The 21,381-nt window shown below is 42.7% G+C and overlaps 1 protein-coding gene across 1 annotated transcript in view; it reads right to left on the reverse strand.

Annotated features, from left to right (window-relative positions):
* The window catches only part of ANOS1 (anosmin 1), a 145,522-nt gene extending 124,394 nt beyond the window's left edge, over positions 1–21,128 (reverse strand). Inside the window, exon 1 of the mRNA XM_075057381.1 lies at positions 20,854–21,128. Within this exon, the coding sequence (XP_074913482.1) occupies positions 20,854–21,054 (201 nt within the window). The 5' untranslated portion in view covers positions 21,055–21,128. The remainder of the gene's footprint in view (positions 1–20,853) is intronic.
* Positions 21,129–21,381: the final 253 nt, after the last annotated feature.

Consider the following 21,381-nt stretch of genomic DNA (forward strand, 5'->3'; position numbering starts at 1 on the left):
TGGGGTGGGTTACTCCGGCCCCCAAATACCCAAGTTCCTGCAGTCTTGTCCTTAGAGACACGCTGTGACACACACAAAACCAGTCAGGACTCCCCCGGTCCTGCAGTAGCTGACTTGCTGTCCTTTCACCCTTGGAGGCACACACTCGTACCCGGCCCCCAGGCCACCTCACCCACCCACGGGCTTTTTTCCCCCTAGCTTTGCTTCACTAGTGCTTACACACTCGCCCACGCTCGGTCCACCCGCTGGCACCACCACAGACACACAGTCCCCTGTGACCTGCGGTCCCAGCCCAGCCACCAGCACCCAGCAACTGGTACCATGGACACAGACGGGGCTCTGTCCTGGGGGCAAACTCTGGTTGCTGGCACTCAAGCCCCCCATACACACACACGTGTGCAGACACGCACGGAACGGATGCTCTTCAGCCAGGAAAAGAGTTAGAAACAGAATTTGGTAAAATAGGACAGACTGCACCAGTCAGGACCAGGGCACGGCCAGACGAGCGTGTCACCTATTTACACACATCCAGCCCTTTCTATCCCCTCATCCCTCTATTTCCCAGTCACAAATCCTGAGCGATCCCCAAATACTCGTCCCCAGCACCCCGTAACGCATCCCACACGCCAGGCAGCGTCTCCCCTCAGTCCAGAAGGATCTGCCTTCGATTCGCCTTGACGGGTCCCGCGGCCGGGCCGTGGGGCTGGGGCTCTCCTGGGACAGGCTGTCCCTCTCTCCCAGTCCTTCACCCGGGCTCCCGCCTGCCTTCGGGACTCGCTGCTCCCCAGATGGGCCACCGGTGGGCTGGTGGCTCCTGTGGTGGGACTGGGACCCGCTGGGCAGGGTGAGATTTGGGACTCCCCCCCCGCCGTTGCCTCTCTGAGCTCTTTCACCGGTGTGCAGGCAAACTTCTATCACACAACCTAACAGTTCATATCTAAATATTTTATAGCTGTCAGAGAACGGAACCAAATTGCAAATAGTCCAACGTCCTGTACCCAAGAGTGGCAATAAATGGTTACTGAAGAAAAAGTGTAAGAACTGGATGAGCAACTAAGGGTTCATTCCTAATTTTTGGTCTTTCTTGTTACTCTTCTCTGTAATTTACCGACTCCTACTATACCTTTATGAGATGGAAGCACAGCAACAGCATGCAACATTCAAAATGGATCATGGCATAATTTATACAGTATTGTATTTTCAATTTTTTTCACTGCTGTTTTTCAAAAAATCCTTAACTTTCAGTTCATAGTTTTGATTTCTCCAGAGAAGTTAGCTGATTTTTTCACCTTTGTCACATTTCAATGTTGTGTGCAGGTGTCAGGGCCCTGAGGACATGAGTAGGACTTACTAGCCCTGACCTGCCTCACCTGCGGTCTCCACACTCACCTCCTGCCCATGGGCCCAGAAGTCCCATTTCAGCCCAGCTGGGGCCGTCAGTCCTGCAGTGAGCTACGCTGTAGCTGTGCCTGTCTCTGGCCCTGTCTCCTCATAGAACAGAATAAAACAGACTGTTTCAGTTGGAAGGGACCTACAATGATCATCTAGTCCAACTGCCTGACCAGATCAGGGCTGACCAAAAGTTAAAGCATGTTCTTAAGGCATTATCCAAATGCATCTTAAGCACTGACAGGCTTGGGGCATCGACCACCTCTCTAGGAAACCTCTTCCAGTGTTTGACCACCCTCTTGGTAAAGAAATGCTTCCTATTGTCCAGTCTAAATCTCCCCTGGTGCAGCTTTGAACCATTCCCACGTGTCTTATTGCTGGATCCCAGGGAGAAGAGCTCAGCACCTCCCTCTCCACGTCCCCTCCTCAGGAAGCTGTACAGAGCCATGAGGTCGCCCCTCAGCCTCCTCTTCTCCAAATTAGACAAACCCAAAGTCCTCAGTTGCTCCTCACAGGACATTCCTACCAGCCCTTTCACCAGCTTTGTTGCCCTCCTTTGGACGCATTCAAGGACCTTCATGTCCTTCTTAAATTGTGGGGCCCAGAACCACACATAGTACTCGGGGTGAGGCCGCACCAATGCTGAATACAGCGGAAAAATCCCCTCTTTTGAGCGGTTGGTCATGCTGTGTGTGATGCCCCCCAGGGTGCAGTTTGCCCTCTTGGCTGCCGCAGCACATGGCTGACTCGTACTGAGCCTGCTGCCCACCAGCACACCCAGATCCCTTTCTGCAGGGCTGCTCTCCAGCCACTCCTCTCCCAATTTATTCTTGTGCCTGGTGTTATTGCCCCAGGTGCAGAATCCGGCATTTGGACTTGTTAAATTTCATCCCATTAATCATAGCCCAATGCTTTAATCTATCTAGATCCCTCTGCAAGGCATCTTGTCCCTCAAGAGAGTCAGCAGCACCTCCCAGTTTGGCATCATCAGCAAACTTGCTAACGGTGCATTCAACTCCTGCATCCAGATCGCTGATAAATACATTGAGTGGAACTGGCCCTAGAACTGAGCCCAGAGGAACACCACTGGTGACCAGTCACCAGCCAGATGTAGCTCCATTCACTACAACCCTTTGAGCTCTGCCCTCTACCCAGCGCACCGTGAACCCGCTCATCCCACAGTTGCTCCTGGTCTGCCCCTGACGCTGGTCCATCGCTTGCTGTGCCTGGGGCTGTGGATGACCCTGTTACCAGCACCCAGCTCTGCCCGCCCTGTGCAAGCCCTTCGGGGCTGCTCCCCTCGCAGAGGCCACAGCATGCGATGGGGTCACCCTCGGCCCCCAGCTCCACACCCGCAGGGAGCAGCCAGCCCTCACTGAGCCTGACGGCTGGACACTGTGTTTTGGGGTCTATAACAACATCTTCATTTTTTGCTGATGAATAAGAGATGTCCTTAGACTTTGCTCTAGTTAGCAAAAGGACAAAACAAAATTTCAACAACAAAACCAAATAAAGATCACCCACATCAGGCAAAACAACAAAACATATAAAACCTACCAAAACAAACAAAAAAATCACGGCACAGGACTGTAACATGAGAAAAAGTAAGAGAACAAATATTACTTAGCAGATACTAGTCACATTGTTTAATATATTACCATCAGACACTTCGATAACTTTATGATGAGTGTGTTTTACAAAACCTTGTGTAGAAATAGAGCATTAAGCTTAACTATCTACATCTATTTCCTCTGCCATCTTACAAGTACATACAACTCTTTTTATTAACAAAAATAATTAACTGAGCAACAGTATTCTGAAAAGGAAGCCGAAGGCAAGAACACACTTTGGAACATACACCTGGAGTTCTTCTGTTACTGTAACTAGCCACTGTGATCCCTCACAGATACATCAAACCTACATCCTCCTTAGCAGAAGGCACTTCTATTCCACAGATGTTTAAACTGCAGAAAAGAAAATGTTGGTTACCGGTTAACACAAAATAATTAAGTTAAAGAGGTGACTGAATGTAAGAAATAGTTATAAAACTGATCAGCCTAACAATTCATTCTGGTGACATAACTGCAGTTTGTAAATATAAACCAAAATTAAATTATCATGGGTAACAGCTTGACTAGCACTGCAGTCTAATTTTAAACATCTGGATTTAACATCAGAAAATGGATATCACAAATAACTTTTAGAAAGTCTTAGTCAGGTTTCCTTTTGCATTTACACTAATGCTGCCATCACCTGTCACGTGCTAACTCCTATCACAATGATATGGTGGGTCCTCCTGTAGATGAATGGGTACAAATAGAACAGTATTGGCCTAAACCTTGCATTGATATTTCCTAAACAGTTCATGCAAAGTCATCCTCAACCTTCGTTTCTATTACAGACGGTTTTCATTAGAGTTTACACTGAAATATTTAAAGCCACAACCGTACATGCACCAAAATGAAAACACAGAAAAAACATTAAGATCAGAATAATCACAAAAGAAATTAAGGAAAATCAGAAACTATGACCTAAATCGTGAGACACAACAGTATTCATTCTCTGGCTGTCATCATGAGTAGGTTCCTAGAAAGACAGTCATCAAAATCCAAAGGTCATTACCAATGAAACAGCAAAAGATCAGTAGTTTTGAAAATACAGACTATATAGTGCTTGGATTAAATTTGCATCTCAAGTATGGAATACCTTTTCTCTTTTTACAGCAGTGTCTTCTCAAATGCATAGAAAAACCTACTAGATAAACACAAGCTGTAAAAACAAATGAGCCACAGGAATCCTTGTGTCTCCACCGCACTTGTGAGTTATGACTGCCTTCTTGTGGTTTCGCAGACTTCACTCTTACCACTTCTAAGACTGATCTCAACTGAGGTCTTATGCTACTTAGCAGAAGTTTCTATCGATCTGTAAAAGAATCCAGATGAAATAAACTTCACTTCACTCAGCAATAGGAGGAATTAAATACACTGACACTAATGTGAAGATAGTAAAATTAAATATGGAATCTCACACTAAGGCATATACTTTGGGCCAAATCCTGCACACATTTCTTGGGGTTAAGTAATCTCATTGAAGTGAACAGAAACTAATCTAATAGTATCAATATGGGAAGCAAAAAATAGCTTGTTGACTGTTTGTAGGCTCTATTTCAAAACCCCCACCCTTTCAAAATGCTAATGTGCCTTTTTTGTCATGTCATAAAGTAGATTTGCTACACAAATGAAATAATGACACAATAAATGTATATGCCAGTTCAAGGATGTGACAGAAAAGTAGCCCACTGGAAAATTAACACCAAAAAGAACAAAATACATTCTAAAAACGTAATGTTTACTTATGCAAAATACAATATGAACGTAGACATACATGACCCACTTTAGTGTACTTGAAAAAACATGACTGATTTACCAAAAAACAGTAATATTCCAGGTTTCAGAAATGTGTGCATGCTCCTTTTAATGCTGATTGGACTTTATAAGTGAAAATTGTAGTCCATATTACTATACTGTATAACTATAAGATTATTGGTTAGTTGGGTGATTCCCAACAGCATGTGATGTGGTACATTTACCACAGGCGGCATTCGCCTCTGCTTGCCTGCACTGCCTACCAGCTGATCGTTCCACAATCAGCTACAAACACTCCAGGGTGTCTCCACACTAGGAAGTCATGTGAACCACAGGAACACATCTGTTGAGCAAAACAACTGGTGTCGATGGACTTGATGTTTGCACTACACATATGCCAACTTCCCCTTTCCCTTTTCCTTCAACTAGTCCTAGTCCGGTTCCATGGACACAATGTCCATTAGTTGCTAAAGCACATTAGGTCCTCCTAGATCATCTCTTCCAGTTATGTTCATCCAGAAGAAATCCACTGCATGAACTCTCAGACAGGTCCATGATGTGAAACAAAAGATTATCATGATGCTCAGGAGACTCACTCCAAAAGCAAACTCCATGTTAAAACACTAATGTGTAGATGCATCTCAGACACTTCTAACATCTCCCACAAACACACAAGAGTATTATTTCAGTGCTTCCTGCTAGACTAGATTTTCCTCAGAAGCCACACTGTTTCTGGGCCATTCAGGGCAGCATTCCTTTCTGGACTTGAAAAATACTTAAGGTTCTGGTGTCTCATGTCCTTAAGAAACTAAGCATAAAAAAAAGAATAACAACCACACATTTTCAGATCATCTAAAATGTCCATTATAAACTTAACTCTATGGTCTTAACTATAAACTATACAAACACAGGATACTCCATGCACGTTGCGTTGTCATGGAGTAATTTCTGATTACAAAACTGCTAAATGCATTGTATTACATACTGGCCATGTGATGTTTTACTGTATTTTCTCCTATTCTGTTCTGGTATGTATGGGAAAGACATCACTATATACTACACTTGTATCTTTGGCAAGAGTACATATACACACCTGCCCTTAAAACTTAACAGCGCTTCAGTACCCATGTCATTATGACTCAATATCAGGCACCACCAAATTCCATGCTTACACCCTTGTACTTAACATAGTATTTCCAATATAACTGCATGAAATTCACATGATAAATTTCAGGAATGTATTTCCTTTCTCTTTGGCATGTGTTATTAGTTTACATGATACTAAATATTTCAAGTAGTAGCAGCCATATCCACCACAAGCTGATGGATAAGTATATTTTCATTTCCCTTTAAAAGAAAAACAAACAAACAAATTAATTAATAAATTCCATGCAGTACCTTTCTCAACAGAAAATATTTGTGACAAATATCCCCTATCTTATTCCAATTGTCTTGATATATTACTATAAAATTTATCCTCTTTGATCTGTGAAAGGCAACAAGCTCAATAAACATCATTGCCAATATAAATACTTTGTTTCACTATCCCAAGTTCTTTTAATGCTGTAAAAGCATGTAGAAAAGTATAATCTCAGCAGTAAAAAACAGCACAAATAATAATCCTACAGATTAAATATGCAATCTAAAATTTGACTATAATTATACATTGGTAGTTCCACAGACCCAATATTTATAAATAGTTTTCTCGACAAAAATCCTATTTTAGAAGGATTACTGAATTGCATAGCAAAGCTCTCAAAAGCAACAAGTGTCAAAATTAATACAGTCCTTGGAGCTCTAACAGTTGGTTAAAACAGTCTTTGGGGATTTTTTCCTATTTCCATAGAAGACCTGCCTCAGTGAGTGAAGTGCACCTCACCAGACCTGGGATTTCCTAGAAACATTTGCAAAAGGGTTCTGTGGTCATTTAGGAGTCAAAGAACTGTCCAAATTAAAATGACCCTTGGACTTACAAACAGAACAGCCCATCTTCAATCTGAACAAAAAGCAACACAATATTGTTGACATACACTCGGAAAGCACTAATTCAAAGAAACATATGTCAGCCATCCAAAAAAAGCTTTCACCACAACAGTTAAAGCAGCATTTCAGGAAGAAGTCTTATTTCCCAGACATATTTTAATTGCTAGAGTCTTTCCATACATCTGCCTTCATTGTAGACATTACAGAAAGACAGACAAGATGTAATGGGTACAGTTTAATTAGCCAACTTTATTATCTCACCTCTAAAGCACAACCCAACAACAAATCACACTGTGCAAGTTAACACTCTTCTCTCCATTGCTCCTATCAATTTGTCTCTCGGCCTGTCCCTTCCCAACCCAGCTCTCACTTCTGCAGAAAGCCAACACACAGGACTGCCACATTAAGCCAATAATAAAGACTAGCAGATGCCAGTTGCGTACAGGTCAGATACCAGATATCGTATCACGTAATGGATGTCCTCCTAATTGTATCACATAACAAAGAGAAGTTGTGACCCCCTTCTCCTGACCAGCTCAGTGCTGCTCTCTTTCCCCAGCCCCCTGACCTGTAAACCCTGCTCATATTTGTCTGCAGACCACATTTTTATTCCCATCCCTTTTTAAGGAACAGCAACAGTTCCCAGAACAGCAAGTGTTGCAATGACATTGTGTTGACAATGGATGAAAAGCAGGCATTGAGTGAAGGAGCACATAGAAGGGTGGGTGAGTCTTTCCCTTTCCACTTGAAATTTAACATGCCTGCTAACCTGATCCTAGCTGGGATCCTTCACTCCTGCAACACCAATAGTACATTCCTGAGAGAAGAGCCAGCCTTTTAATACAGGTTACAATAGATACAATCCATTTCTTCCAGTTTTCTTAGAAGCTTTTTCCAGTTTGTTAAGAACTGTATGCCACAAGAAACATATATTGCATGGGACAATTGCTGCAGTCCAGTCTGATAGATCAACCTACAACCAACCTAAGATTGTGAAAGGACTGATGAGAGGGAGAGGAAATCAACATCAAATTCTATTATTTGAGAAAGATATAACATACTAAAACTACTTATATAGTTCAAGCTACAGGGATATTAACTGGATTTTTCTACAATAACAATCTTCAGTGGAAGATTTACGTTGCCTCACCATATTGTCATAAAACTTTCCACAAACATAAAAGCCTTTCATGTGCCAGCTTTCTAGAATACAGTCTGATAACTAGCTAATGAAGACATACCATAAAAAGAAAATAAATCTCTCTTCAAGGCAGGACTGAAGCATTTGTCATTAACACGTCTGGTTACCGGAGATATAGCTGTTATGCAGAGCAATCATCTCCTGACAGGTCCATCATGTTTCAGACCTTTCTGACATCAGGTGAAAGAGTTAAAAATTAAGACAGATTAATCTGCACTGAAGTTATTGAAAGGCTTGTAACATGAGAGATGTCAAAGCTCAGCCTAAGTCCCTACCCAAGCCACGGCATCTTAAAGCCTCCAGTTAATGTAAACAATTGGATATGGAATTTTCATAGAATTCCACTGCAAGGATCACACCGGTTCTGAAGCCCAGCATTTTCTTTTATATCTTCAATCTAAATTAACAGCCACAAAAGAAAACATTGTAATATCTATCCTTAGGCTCATAAAATGTGGACAATTAAGGTTAACACCAGTTGTCAACATCTTGTATTATCAGCAGGCTTTTTATATTAAAATTTTGTGTTTCTTTCTTAAATCATCTATTTTTGCAGAACTGACAAATATTTCAGTTCTTTCATCTTTGGTAAGTCTCAGATACTGGTGGCATGCTCTAGGAATTCTATCCCAATTATAATGTTTCCTTCCACTTTACCAGCCTTCTCACCTGTGTAAAGCAATTAAGAAAGACAGTGAAGCGAAGTGGGTTGTGGTACTACAAATATGTTGATAATATTCAAGTTTCTTTTTCATTGGACTGAGGAGCTCTGCTTGATTTGCTTTCTCAGTGGGAAGGTCATGGATGAGAACAACTTGACTGAGGCTCGATCTATAACAGATGGATCTACTGGGTATGAGTAAGCATCTTAGGGGCATGAAAATTTGACATCTGCTCCTATTATTAAGAGGATAAGCCATGCCTGTTGATGAAACTTACAGGGATGCTTTGGAATCCCTGAGGGCACCTGGATACATAGAGTAACAATCAGTAACTGGGCAATATCTCATTTAAAAAAAAACCAACAAACACCATATTTGTTTACTGTCTTTAGTAGTACTCAGCTCTGGTTACATCAAAAATTGCTTTTACCTTCTCTTACCATCTGAAAGAATCTCTTCTAAAAATATCTTAATTTGAAGTCAAGGTGCTTTGCATCTGGCAAATAACTGGCAATTCAGTTTTACTTTGTCCTCATGGAATAGTATGATTTACTACCACTCTGAATTGTAAAGGATAATGTCAAGATGCAGTAAGAAGGTATTTAACAAATTCAAGTTAATTGTCTTTAAACAGCATACAGGGAATTTTCTTGTTTTTATCTATAAATTCTGAACAGACATTTTCAGTACTTTTGCACTGGTCTAAGCTTATTTCCGTTGAAACCACTGGATACATTACTATCAACTGTAGCGATATAATACTCAGGCCAGCGAAGAAAGCTCCTGAAAAATCCTGTATTAAACTATTAATCATATAAATAGAAGAACTGATAAATATCAGTCAGAAGGCTGAAAGATCTCCAGCTAGAGAAAACAACATGAGCTTACACTACATTAACGTGTAAAGCTTTTTAGTCTTTAAAACTACCTGTGAATCATGCTTTCTATCCCAAAACAAAGACAGTCAGTATATTCTTTAGGAAATTCTAAATGTTCATTCCTTTCTACAATTTGGAAAATGGCTAAGGTTAGGTTTAACTTTCAAGGTTAGTCCACATTGCTGCTCTCTTTTTCTACTTAAGAAAAGGAATGTTTTGAACACTGGAAGAAGGCTTGAAATAATTATTATTTGCTGTTGCACATTTATCACCACTGTAATTACAGCTTTGGTGCTGTCCAGTGCTCAAATGGATATGTGTGTGGTTCTATGATTAAACTAAATCTTTCACAAGACAAGCTAATATGCTGCATGTGCAGCGTTGAATGCATTCCTACTCCACTTGGTCAATGAGGATCCACTGGATGGAAAATGCATTAAATTTACCAAAAGCCTACTGTCTTTCACACTGTTCATTCAATTTTTTAACTCAAAGAAAAAAATCCAACAATAAGCTGCTAGCTGCAAAAATCTACGTCTTCTTTCCTTATTTATTCTGACAAACATGTCCCATAGCTGCTACTAAGTACTATATGAAGAGTGACACACACCTCGTTACTTGCATGATTTTTACCTCTTTGTGTTGGTTTGTCTAACCCCAAATGCTCCTTCCACCTACTGCAGATCCAGACTGACCAGCGCTTGGCTAATTCATGATCTCTGTTCATAGTTGCATAGAAAGAAATCTCAAAACAGAAGCAAGCCTCAAGCTCTCCTAGTTGCAGTTCCCTTCCCAAAATTGCTAGATACGAATCAAATGTCAACATATTATACAGTCTTTGTGACTAAGAAAAATGGGGGCAGGTAATGATGTGATTCATTATTGTCTAGATGTAGTTACATAGTAAAGTGATTTCATTGTTTTCAAAGAAGCTATAACCATGACTTAGTTGAAAAAAAACAACAACCCACCCTGCCGAATTAGTTTCTATGTAGGAGCACAAATCCTGAAAAAAAGCTACAAACAGTCACGGTATTAGGACACATCATTATTAATATTAATATCACCCCTTCCTCAGCATTCAACTATTTGCTGCCTCACATATCTGTTCATCCATGTATTAAATTCTGACAAAACCCAAAGTCTTCCAGCAAGTGAGGTTAAGAAATGAATTTATAGTGTCTAGGTCCAAAAATGCCCTGAGGCCTGACTGGAAAGTTCCAGTAGTACAAAGAAATCATTAACAGTTAAAAAGCTTTATCAATTAACTACGAATGATTTATAGCTCTAGATCTATGGCCTAAATCACAAGATGAGAAACCATGTTCATGTATGTGAACTGTGATTATTTGTGTTCTTTTTTTAAAATATAAGTTAATGTAAAGGTAACTCCCCTAAAGACTAATCCATAAAAAAGAAAAACAGAAATATGCTTATAAATTCTTACCAGAATGGCAAGGAAGGTTGAACTATGTTTGCACTGGATTAAGTGAGTACATTATTCTCACCCAGTCTTCACCATCAACCTCAATCTCTGACTCTCTGGACAGAAGACATTTGTTCCAAAGCAATCTTCTTATTTCCCTCACATTATCTTATTAAAGGATCCATAGCAGCTGGATTGCAAGGCAGAAAAAACAGTCTTCACTACCTTGGCTAGGTTTGCAGTTTGAGTTGTGACCACTTGAGAAATTACAGTGGCAGCAGTTTGTCAAACTTCTGACTTGAAAGACAACACCCTTGTAGTAGATGGTGCACAATGTACTGCCTGGGGAGGCCACTTCACCTTCTCTACTGTACGGGAATAAAATTTAGGTACAGCTCTTCTCTCATCACATGACTTTACTACATATGTGCAATACAGTAAATCCAGCACTTCTGAAAATGCACAGAACACATGCATAAGAAGATTGAAGAATTGGGATTGCTATTTAATTCAGAATAAATGTAAGTAAATCACAGTATTGACTCAAGAGAGCAGGCTGCCATCCCCATAACATATTTCTGGTTGAAAACTGTCCAGAAAGTAAGTTTGTAATGTTTGGAGAGCAGGAATTGTTCAGAAAGCCAAAGTAGCCTGTTTCTTTGTCCCTCTTTTCTCACAATCCATCAATATGTTTAAAGTCTTTAGGAAAGACAGAAATGAGGAGCAAGCTGCCACCACCAGGACACACTCAGCCCATAAACTGCCTCCAGACTCCCAAGTTATTTTTAGGAAAGGAATGAAAACGAGCTGAAAATAAGCCAGCCACAGGTCAGCAGCATTACCTGGACAGGCTGCACACTTGAGCACCCCCGGTCTAGAACAAACTTAATGTTTATTTGCCAGCATTGGTATACAAGATAGGAGCACAAATTAGCTAGAACTTTGTGGTGAATTTTCTTGGAAGTTTTACCTGTAACTAGACTTTCCAATGAAGACAGAAGGATCTTCAAACCACATTTTTACTAAACTACAAACAAGAAAAATAAACCTTTTTAAACCAAGTAAAACTCTGTGCAGCCGAGAAAGAACAGAAATAAAAAATACTTAAAAAACAACTCTTCCTAGGCCCATTGTGTCTGTTCTCTGTTTCCAGTCTTAGTTTCAATTAATTGTGTCACAGTAAAATCTACAGTCCCCTCTACTCCTAGACAATTTCTCTTCCCAGTATTGTGTGCCTGCCAGAGGTGGCCTATCTCCAGCTTTCTCCCTTCTGAGACTCTGTCCCTTCTTTTGCTTCTCCTGCAAGTTATGAAGCCATGCCTTCCTCAGGAATCTCAGCTGCTCACCAGGGGAGTCACTCCCTTTGCAAGCTTGAGTCAACTCAGTACTGTTTTAAAGGAACATAATGTAACATACAGACCAAGAAAAAACAAAGCAGTGTCCATAAAGTTATAATAAGCTATAGGGTTTTTTTTTCTGGTGAAACACACGTGTATTTTCCTGTATTATATTTTTACATAACTTTCATGTCATACCTCTTTGACAGTCTAAAGACACATTGGTGAAAATATGGTTCACAGAAGTCAATGGAAATTTGATAAAAACTTTGGGCTGGGTTTGTTCCCCAAAACTGGAAATATCTGATATTCTTTTTGGTGGATGGAAAGGAATGTGAGATTCTTTTTAATCAGAGATGAAAGGAACAGCACTCTACTTTCAAGTTTAAAAGGTCCACTTACCTTTCAACACCCCCAGTTCTCCATCTTCGTGTCCTGTGATCTCTTGGACATTAAAAGACTAAAAAAGGGATACAACTAGAGTTGGGATACCAAGTTCACAGCACTCTTCTTCTTTGTTGACAAAGGCTGCATGGACCTAGTGTTCATACATGGACCTGATCCAGCTGAAATCAACAGAAGGCTTTTCATGGACTTCAAAGGTTTTTGAAATATAAGGCCTTATAAGGCTCAGCTGTGGGAAAGGTCAAAAAATGAGGATTCTTGGTGTGAACCCCTAGGCAAGTGCTTTTTTGGAGCAAGGTTTGCATTTGCTAGGCACTGACTACTTAATATCAATACGAATGTGTCTTTCTCCTGTATCATATTCCTGATACTCGGTCAATAATTGTATTTTTTATCTTTAAAAATATGGATGCTAAACAACGGCACTTTCTTTTTCTGTTTACAGAAGTTGGGTATGTACTCAAATCCAGATAATCACAGAAAGCAAAAATTCACACAGAATAGCCAATCAAGATGTTGATCAGCTTGTGAATAATAATCTCCATTTGTAGACACATATAAATTCAGCACTCAGTCTTAAGAAGTTTGCCCTTTGCAAAATGACAAATGTTCAGCATCTGGGAAATCAGTCTGGTCCTCAAGCCATCTCAGAAATGTATTGGGTTTTTTTTTTCCTTATAGGACACTTACTAAACCAAACACATTTAAATACAGTTCAGAACACTAGTTAATCACAGAGACAACCCATATGCAGGCAATGAATAATGTTTTAATAATAGTTTTAATATGAACACTACCTAGCTTATAACCTTTCACTCTGTAGTAAGTGGATATATGTTTGAATGGAAAAAGGATTTACATTTTAGAACTCCCAGTGTTTTTCTTTCAAAAGTTTTCTAATGCTTTTCAAGAGCAACATTTCCTTATTCTCTCCGGCACGTGCCAGTGACATTGAAACTATGCTTTGCCAATATTCTACACATAAAACATCTGCCTCAAAACATACTAGTTACATTCCTATTTGTTTTACTGCATTTGGTATCAGGCACATTTATCAAATTAACAGCAAGTTTTACTTTATGAAGAAGAGCAAGATAGCATAAAGATTTTTTTTCTAATATGTAGTATCGACAAGTAAAATGCGAAAAAAGTATCTTGGCAACCCTTACTGTTCAATACAATTGCTCTCCATTTGCTTACATTTTCATACAGTTCATTTGACTTGTATTTAAAACTTACACTTGAGGCACAGCCAAACATCCTAATTTGGGAAAACAATGGTCAAGGTGAAGGCCCCAAACCTGAGTCATCAAAACCACTAGAAAATAATGACCAGGCTCTGTAATCCCTGCACTCATTATCAACTGCACAAGTCTTCACTGATGCCAAAGAGATTTGAGTTTGTTTATAAGAAAGTGAACACAAATCCCACTGAAATCAGGGAGGTTCATATCAGACTAGGATACAATTGCAAAGTCTAACTGTGGCTCAATTCCACAATATGGTGAATAATGCAGGTGTTTTCACTAGATGCAACCATCATTATTCAAAATGAACTTTTCGTCTTCAAAGATTTTACATAAGATCATGTCAGAAGATCTTTGCACCTCTTGTTCATGACAGCAGATCTCAATAATAAGAGCACACCAAATGCCAGAACAATTATCCAGATCATATGCCATATGAACAATAAAGACAGAAGAATGATTGGGAATTTTAACAAGTTTTGAGAAAATCATGAAGTAATGACAAATGTTTAAATTTGTCTGTGGAAAGAAATTAATAGCAGTGTGCTTTATGAGACACATGAAAGTCAGAATTATTTAACACAAGGACTATTTTTGGAAAGGAGATGCATACTGAAATGGCAACACAAGCAGATGGCACACGTTTCCTAACTAGTAACATGTAGAAAAGATTGTGAACATGTCCCGAAAGATCTAAGCAAACTTGGTGCCTGGGCAGCCTATCCACTGGAACTGAAACATTCCGGGAATAACACACTACGTATCTACTACATTTCATTACAAAAGTACTACATGTCTTTTCAAAAGATTTCAGGAAAAGTAATTTACAGTTTCAGAATTATTCAAGACAGTTACAATAAATGGTTTCTTCATGACCTCCATCTTCTCTACAGCAGAGCACAAAGAGGCACATGCACCCTAGACTTTCAGCCTGGCCTACCGCTTTCCCATCTGGAACTGATTGTAGATTTTTGCAGGTGCAGTCACTTTGGAGTTACAAGCAATCTGAAGGCAGATGTGCTGGCATTTAGACAACTAGCTGCCTGACTTGTAGGTAAAATCTGGTATTGGGTGTCTAGAGGTAATCATTTGCACACTATTTGCTTGCAGATATAAAACCTGAGAACCTTTTATTATTTATTTAAAAGAATTGCCTGGTTTTCCTCAAAAACTTCAGTTGTCCTGACAGGCAACAGTCCATCTATAACAGTGAAAACAACCTCCTACCACCACATAGTTATCAGTCATTCAATATAACAAACTTTTAAGGCCTTATGTTCCCTCTTACAGCTATTAAACATTACACAACATATAGATCTATTATCTTAAAACAGTGTTTTTCCACCCTTTCTCCCCAATAATTTTAAGATAGCCATAGCTGATCTAGCTTAGTACTAATTCCTAAGTACTAATTCTTAGTACATAACTATTAGATTTATACTAAATCACCCTTACAAGGAGAAGTCTCTCAATAATTTCCCTTCCTATATCACAAAACTGGCTTACCATTTGAGGGATGTCTATGCTGTATCAAAAGTTTCAACTGTAACTCACGCACTATTCAAATAAGTTAGCTTAAGTATGAATACAGAACCCCTGTGTGACCAAGTTCATCCACACTGATGCTGGTATGTTTTTAAATAGTACCCATCTTAACAAGTTTAAACAATCTCTCATGAGCCTATTCAAACAGCAGTCACAATTCTCGATCACACTACGTGTATACATCACAATGTACCTGGACTTCCCTCTTAAGAATAAAGATATGCATTTGCTAAGATTCAATTTACTACTGAAGACTACCTAAAAAAAAAAAAAAAATTAAAACTACAGTGAGATGTACCGATATCTAAAAATATGGGGAAAAAAAAAATCTGATTTGATTTAGCGTGAGCATTTTGCTTTTAATGCACTGACAATCATAAATGGTCATATATAAACTAATGTAAGAAAATGTAAATAGTGAAAGTGAATGTAGAAGTAAGTACCAATATTTAGTAGCCACTGTATCTTTAAAATGTAACTATTTCTATTCTCTGTTCTAGTCACTCCTCCACATCTGGAGTGCTAGGTCCAGTGTTGGGCTCCCCATTACATGGAGAGATATGGACTTAGCAGAGCAAGTCCAACACAGGGATTGTAGCATCTCTCCCATGAGAAGAGGCTGAGAGAACTGTGATTGTTCAGCCTGGAAGAGAAAAGGCTCAAGGGGTTCTCATCAATGTAAGTAAATACCTGATGGGAGGGAGTAAAGAAGACGGAGCCAGACTCTTCTCAGTGGTGCCCAGTAACAGGACAAGAGGCAATGGGCAAAAATTGAAACACAGGAAATTCCATCTGAACATAAGAAAACACTTTAAACGCCTTTTTTTTTTTTTTTCATTTACTGTGAGGATGGTTGAACACTAGAACAGGTTGCCAAGAGGTGCTGTCCAGCCTCAACCACTCTGTCACTCTGTGAGCATGTGGCTGTTGCCTCTCTCTGTTCCTGTGACTCTATACCACAAACACTGCCAGTCAATTTGACTGGCAACTACGCCCAAATTCTTGCTGCAGCCATTCTTCCATCCTGTGGTACGTTCTACCACCCTCTCAGCTTTTGACCCAGTAAACAAGATTGACACCACCTCTACCTTAGCTAACTTGTCAAGTTTCACATACCAAGCAGGAAGACACTTGAGAGGTCTGTAACAGATGGCAACTAGGACAAAAGATCCATGAGTTCACAGGTCCGAGTAAACACTGTTTGCTCTCCATAACATTTTTATGCTCTACCTTTAGCCTCTCTGCTTACACTGATGTTCAAGCTCTTATTCACAAAGAAAACTTTTAATCATGCTGTTTTCTGAACACGGCTCAGATGGCTGGCAGTAGAGGTTAAAATCCAAACTGTGTTTTCACTCCGCTTGAAAACAGAACACTAAAGGTCACTGCCATGTCTGCTCCCCCAAAATGGAACGAGTTCATCCACAACTAATATCACAGATGGGAAAGGCTACACCCATAGACAGCAATGCAAGGAATTTAGTCTCACTCCACTAAAACAGGCAGGTTACACAGAAAAGCCCTAGCTAAACTAATCTGGGTATTCAAGCCTTTTTTCCAGCTAACTATACACGGTCCCTACTTATATCCATACCCTCCTCAGGAATACAAAAACTTGTCCAGTAGCTGTGACCTCATCTTCATGAGGGTTTTACCTACTGTACTAGGTTACTATAAAACCAGATTCACAAATAAACTTTGCATACCTCAGATTAGAATTCCTAACTTTCTCCTGTACATCAGCTAAAACACTGACAAGGGAACTGCCTTAATAGCCTTAATAAGAAAATGTTAAGGGAAAGACTGTATCCACTGACATCACTCTTCTTTACAGCCTCGGTCCCTGAAACAGCATGCCTTCTTCCACACAGGATTCACAGTCTTGATGATGTTTTTTGTGGAGCCAGGCACCTTAGCCCTTCCTTTCATTCCAGACTAGAGGAGGAATCGCCCTTCCCATCTTATAAGGGCAGCTTACTAATACACAGGCATGCTCTTTTAGACAACAACCAAATGGGTACAACGCTGATTATAATACAGGGCTGTCAGGTTCAAACCTACATCTTCTCCACCATAGGCAGGCCACTTGACTTTCATGCTCTTGGTTGCTGGACGAACACTCTCGCCATCCTCCCCCGTTCAGGTGATTTACAGAGAGTTTTGCCAGAACAAAGCACAGTGGTAGGAACTCTACTCTGCCAGTGCAGTCACCCAGCAGCATGGACGGGTTCCAGTGAATGCTCCAATTACTCCCTCATACATGTTACACAACAGTCATTGTAAAACCCCGGTCTCAACACCCAAAATAGCTAAAAGTGAGTACCCTAAACATCAGGCTAGAGAGACATGTTCTCTTTGCCCTACTCTTTCTGGTCACAGGTCAACGAATGCTTCATTCAGTGCTCTCCAGTGGCCCAAGTTACACGGTTGGGATGAAAATGCTTTCTCTCATCTGCAAAAGTCCAAAGTAAGCTAAAGCTCAATGCTGCACACACTCCAGGAAGATAGAAGAGGTAAGTCCCTTCATTCATAGATTAAACATCATTCCCTACCGTGGATGAGTATGTAATTAATATGCTGTTATATAAAAGAAGAAACCACTATGACCCATTCCACTTACATTTTTTGTTTGCTTGCTTTTTTATGAAAGGACTCTGTGCCAGCAAGTTATGTGTGAAACTTCCCAGCCTGTAGATAGGCCATAGATCGATATAAGATGTACTTATTTCAATGGGCTGTAAGATCCATGTGGTGCGGTAACTCTCATATTAATCCCAAATGTCCTTTGGTGTAACCTCTACTCAGAATTCCCCAGCACTCCCAAAACTGGAAAACTCCCCTGGTCATGGGAATTGTATAGCAAAAAGCAGGTATCTGTGCCTCTTCAACAGACTTTCTGAAGATCACAGACTTTTGACTTAGGTGATTAATTCTAGCCCACATCAATAGTGTACATGGAAAAAAAAAAGTAAATTATTTGACCTGTACATCAGTTTAAATAATTTCGTACTGAGAATGCACCTTTAAAATAGGCTTAGAACTGCTTCCCAAATGTAAATTAACAAATAGATGATTTTTTTTAAAAAAAAAAAAAAGAACACCTCTCTTGACCCTTTCACAAACAGGGATGGTAAAGAAAAATGGGTGAAAATTCTCCGTGGGGGAAAATGAATTAAAATCTGTTGTGAGCATTTTGGAAATTTGAAAAATATCAGCTGGCATTCAAACAAGGGAGCAGCAGCAGGTGCAGAATGAATCCTGATTTCCTGTTCATACTACCTCATTCCCTCTAAAAGGTTGTTAGTGATGTGGTTTTAGTACCGTGAACTACGTGAAATGAAGTCTCTCTGAAGCGTTGGGGAGGCCACCTCCCATGAAGCACCTAGCTGCCATCTCCCTGACACCCCCTGCACTGAGGCTGTACCTAAAGCAGGGCTGGGAAATGAGTGGGTCAGTCTTCTTTCAATTCCTGTCCTAACTGGGAGACGCTAGAGTTCCTTCCTGCTCCAGTTGGGACGAGCTAGTGTTTAGTTGGCTTCAAAGGTTGAATCAGATTACAAGATAAGTGGACATCTCTGAAATGAAAAGAACACCAGAAACTGCTACCAGTTGAGATGAAAATGGGGAAGGGGGGGAGTGGGGTTAAAAGGAGGGAGAAGAGAAGGGGATGAAAGGAACATCGTATCCTTTAGCCCTCATGGAATAATATGGCCCAGACCTGCACGTCCTACAGTCCACCGTGCATTATCGGTCTCCAGCGAGAACATGGGATGCTTGCTGTACTCTAAAACTCTCCTCCCTTCCCTCATTAAAAGACAATGGAAAGCTCAACTTTTATAAACGAGAGCACTTTATCTTCCAAACATTACAGTCGTTTCATGTCTAGCAGGAGCTTAATCCCTGGTAATTTAGATAAATTACCGTGTGCTTTAACAGGTTGGGGTTAAAACCGCAAGATTTCCAACTGATTACAAAAAAACAGCCAGTTATCAAGTCCTAACTGAGTAATTTGCAGCTTATTTCACCCTGGCTAATTAAAACGTAATCACTATTGTTTGGCAATGTGCATCCTGTCAGCAGTTTTACGTCGGAAAAGAAATCTTGCCAAGAAAACGCACCAAAAAAAAAAAAAAAAAAAAAAAAGCCTTTCACGGGGAATTGGCTTGATCTAAACTGCCTCTTTAGCCACCGAAACTGTAAAACAAGTAAGTTACAGCCGCCTGACAACGCCATAAAAAATCACCAATCCCTCTCCGAGATAACGAACTGTTTTAACGGGTTCCCTCCTCTCAAGCCGTCCCGTGAGGCGGACACCGCGCTGACAGCGCGTCCCCGGGGCTCCGGAGCCCAAATCCCGTTACAGGCACCGACCGCTGCCGCTGAAGCGGAGGCACGAAGCCCTCTCCTTCACGCCGACTCCTTCTATTTTTTTTTTTTAAAAGCGGGTTATCCTTAAATATCCCTCTGCGCCAGCCCCTCAGCCCCGAACGCTGCTTCCCCTCACAGATCGGCCCGGGCGGTTCCGCTCTCTGACTGACAGGAAAGCCCGCGGCGAGCCAGGGCCGCGCTCCCCGCCCGGCTTCCCGCCCGCTGCGCTGTGGGGACGGGGCCGTGCCCAGAGGCGGAGGCGGCTCCCTCTGCCCGCCGGGCTGGTCAGCCCCTCTCTCCTCAGAGGGGCTTGGGAGGGAGTTCGGGAGGGTTTCCATCGCTCGGGCGGAGTCGGCTGGGCGTAATACTTGCAAGGGCGTAGAACAGGTGGGGAAGGGAGGAGGGAGAGGTGCGTGTGGAACTGGAAGAGGGGGCTGTTCACCACCGCCCGCACCGCTCCCAGCGCAGCCGCCTGCCGGGCTCACCCTCCCTCACTTCGCTTCAGACCCCGCCGGTCTCTCGCCGCTCCGACCCCATTTCCCCACTCCCGTTAGCCAGAGATGTGCCACTCCGTTTCAGAAAAAAAAAAAAAAAAAAGAAAGCGGGAGCACCGCGCTGCGGCCCCTCCGCGATCTCGGGCATCACCGCCGGCGGCCGGGTCCCGTCCCGCCGTGCCAGAGGCAGCGGGTGGGAGCGCCGAGCACCTGCGAGGAGCCGGGGCAGAGCGGTCGCCTCAGCCTCGCGGCTGACAAGCGTGTGGCGGGACGCGGCGAGCCGGGAGCCCCGCGATCCGCCGCCTCCTCCTCCTCCTCCTCCTCCCGGCCACCAGCCACGCGGGGAGCCCGGCCGGCGCCCACAGGCAGCGGCGGGTCTCGGCACCGCCGGGCCGTGCCCACCTGTCCGCCGCCTCCAGGCGCCGGCGCCCGCCGTCCCTTGAGGAAACGGCACCCCCCGACCCCCCCAAGTTTGCCAAGAGGCGCTCCGGCCCCCGGCCGTCCTTTCCGAGCCCGGTGCCGAGGGACGCCCGCCCGGCGGCGTGTCCCCTACCTGGAAATGCTTGAAGAAGGCGGAGATGCGGGTGATCTGGAGGCTCAGGCACCTGGAGGTGCATCTGGCGGCGGAGAACGCCTCGTCCTGCCTGCGGGCGGCGGCGGCGGCGGCGCCAGCCCCCGGCCCGGCGGGGCTGCCGCAGGCGGCCGCTACCCAGAGGAGCAGGGCGAGGGACGCGCCGGGCGCCCTCCGCACCATCGCTCCGCGGGAGAGGAGGGCAGAGGGGCACAGCCGGGCGCTGAGGAGGAGGAGAAGGACGGAGGCGGGGTGGGGTGGGCGGCAAGCGCCGGGCTCAGCTGCCGCTCGGCGGGCTGGTGCCGGGGCTGCGCCGGGGGCAGACACCTCCGCGCCGCAGAAACTACACAAGAAAAGTTCAATCATTCAACTCTCCTCACCCCCCGCCCGCCCCGGCCCACAGCCCTCCCCCGCCCGGCAGCGGGCGGGCCGAGGCTGACAGCGGCCGCGCCATTGGCTGCGCCGAGCGCCAGCGGCGGCGGCGGGGGGGAGCGGGCGGGCCGTGTGGCC

This window comes from Buteo buteo, chromosome 25 (genome assembly GCF_964188355.1).
Source record: "Buteo buteo chromosome 25, bButBut1.hap1.1, whole genome shotgun sequence".
Lineage (NCBI taxonomy): Eukaryota > Metazoa > Chordata > Aves > Accipitriformes > Accipitridae > Buteo > Buteo buteo.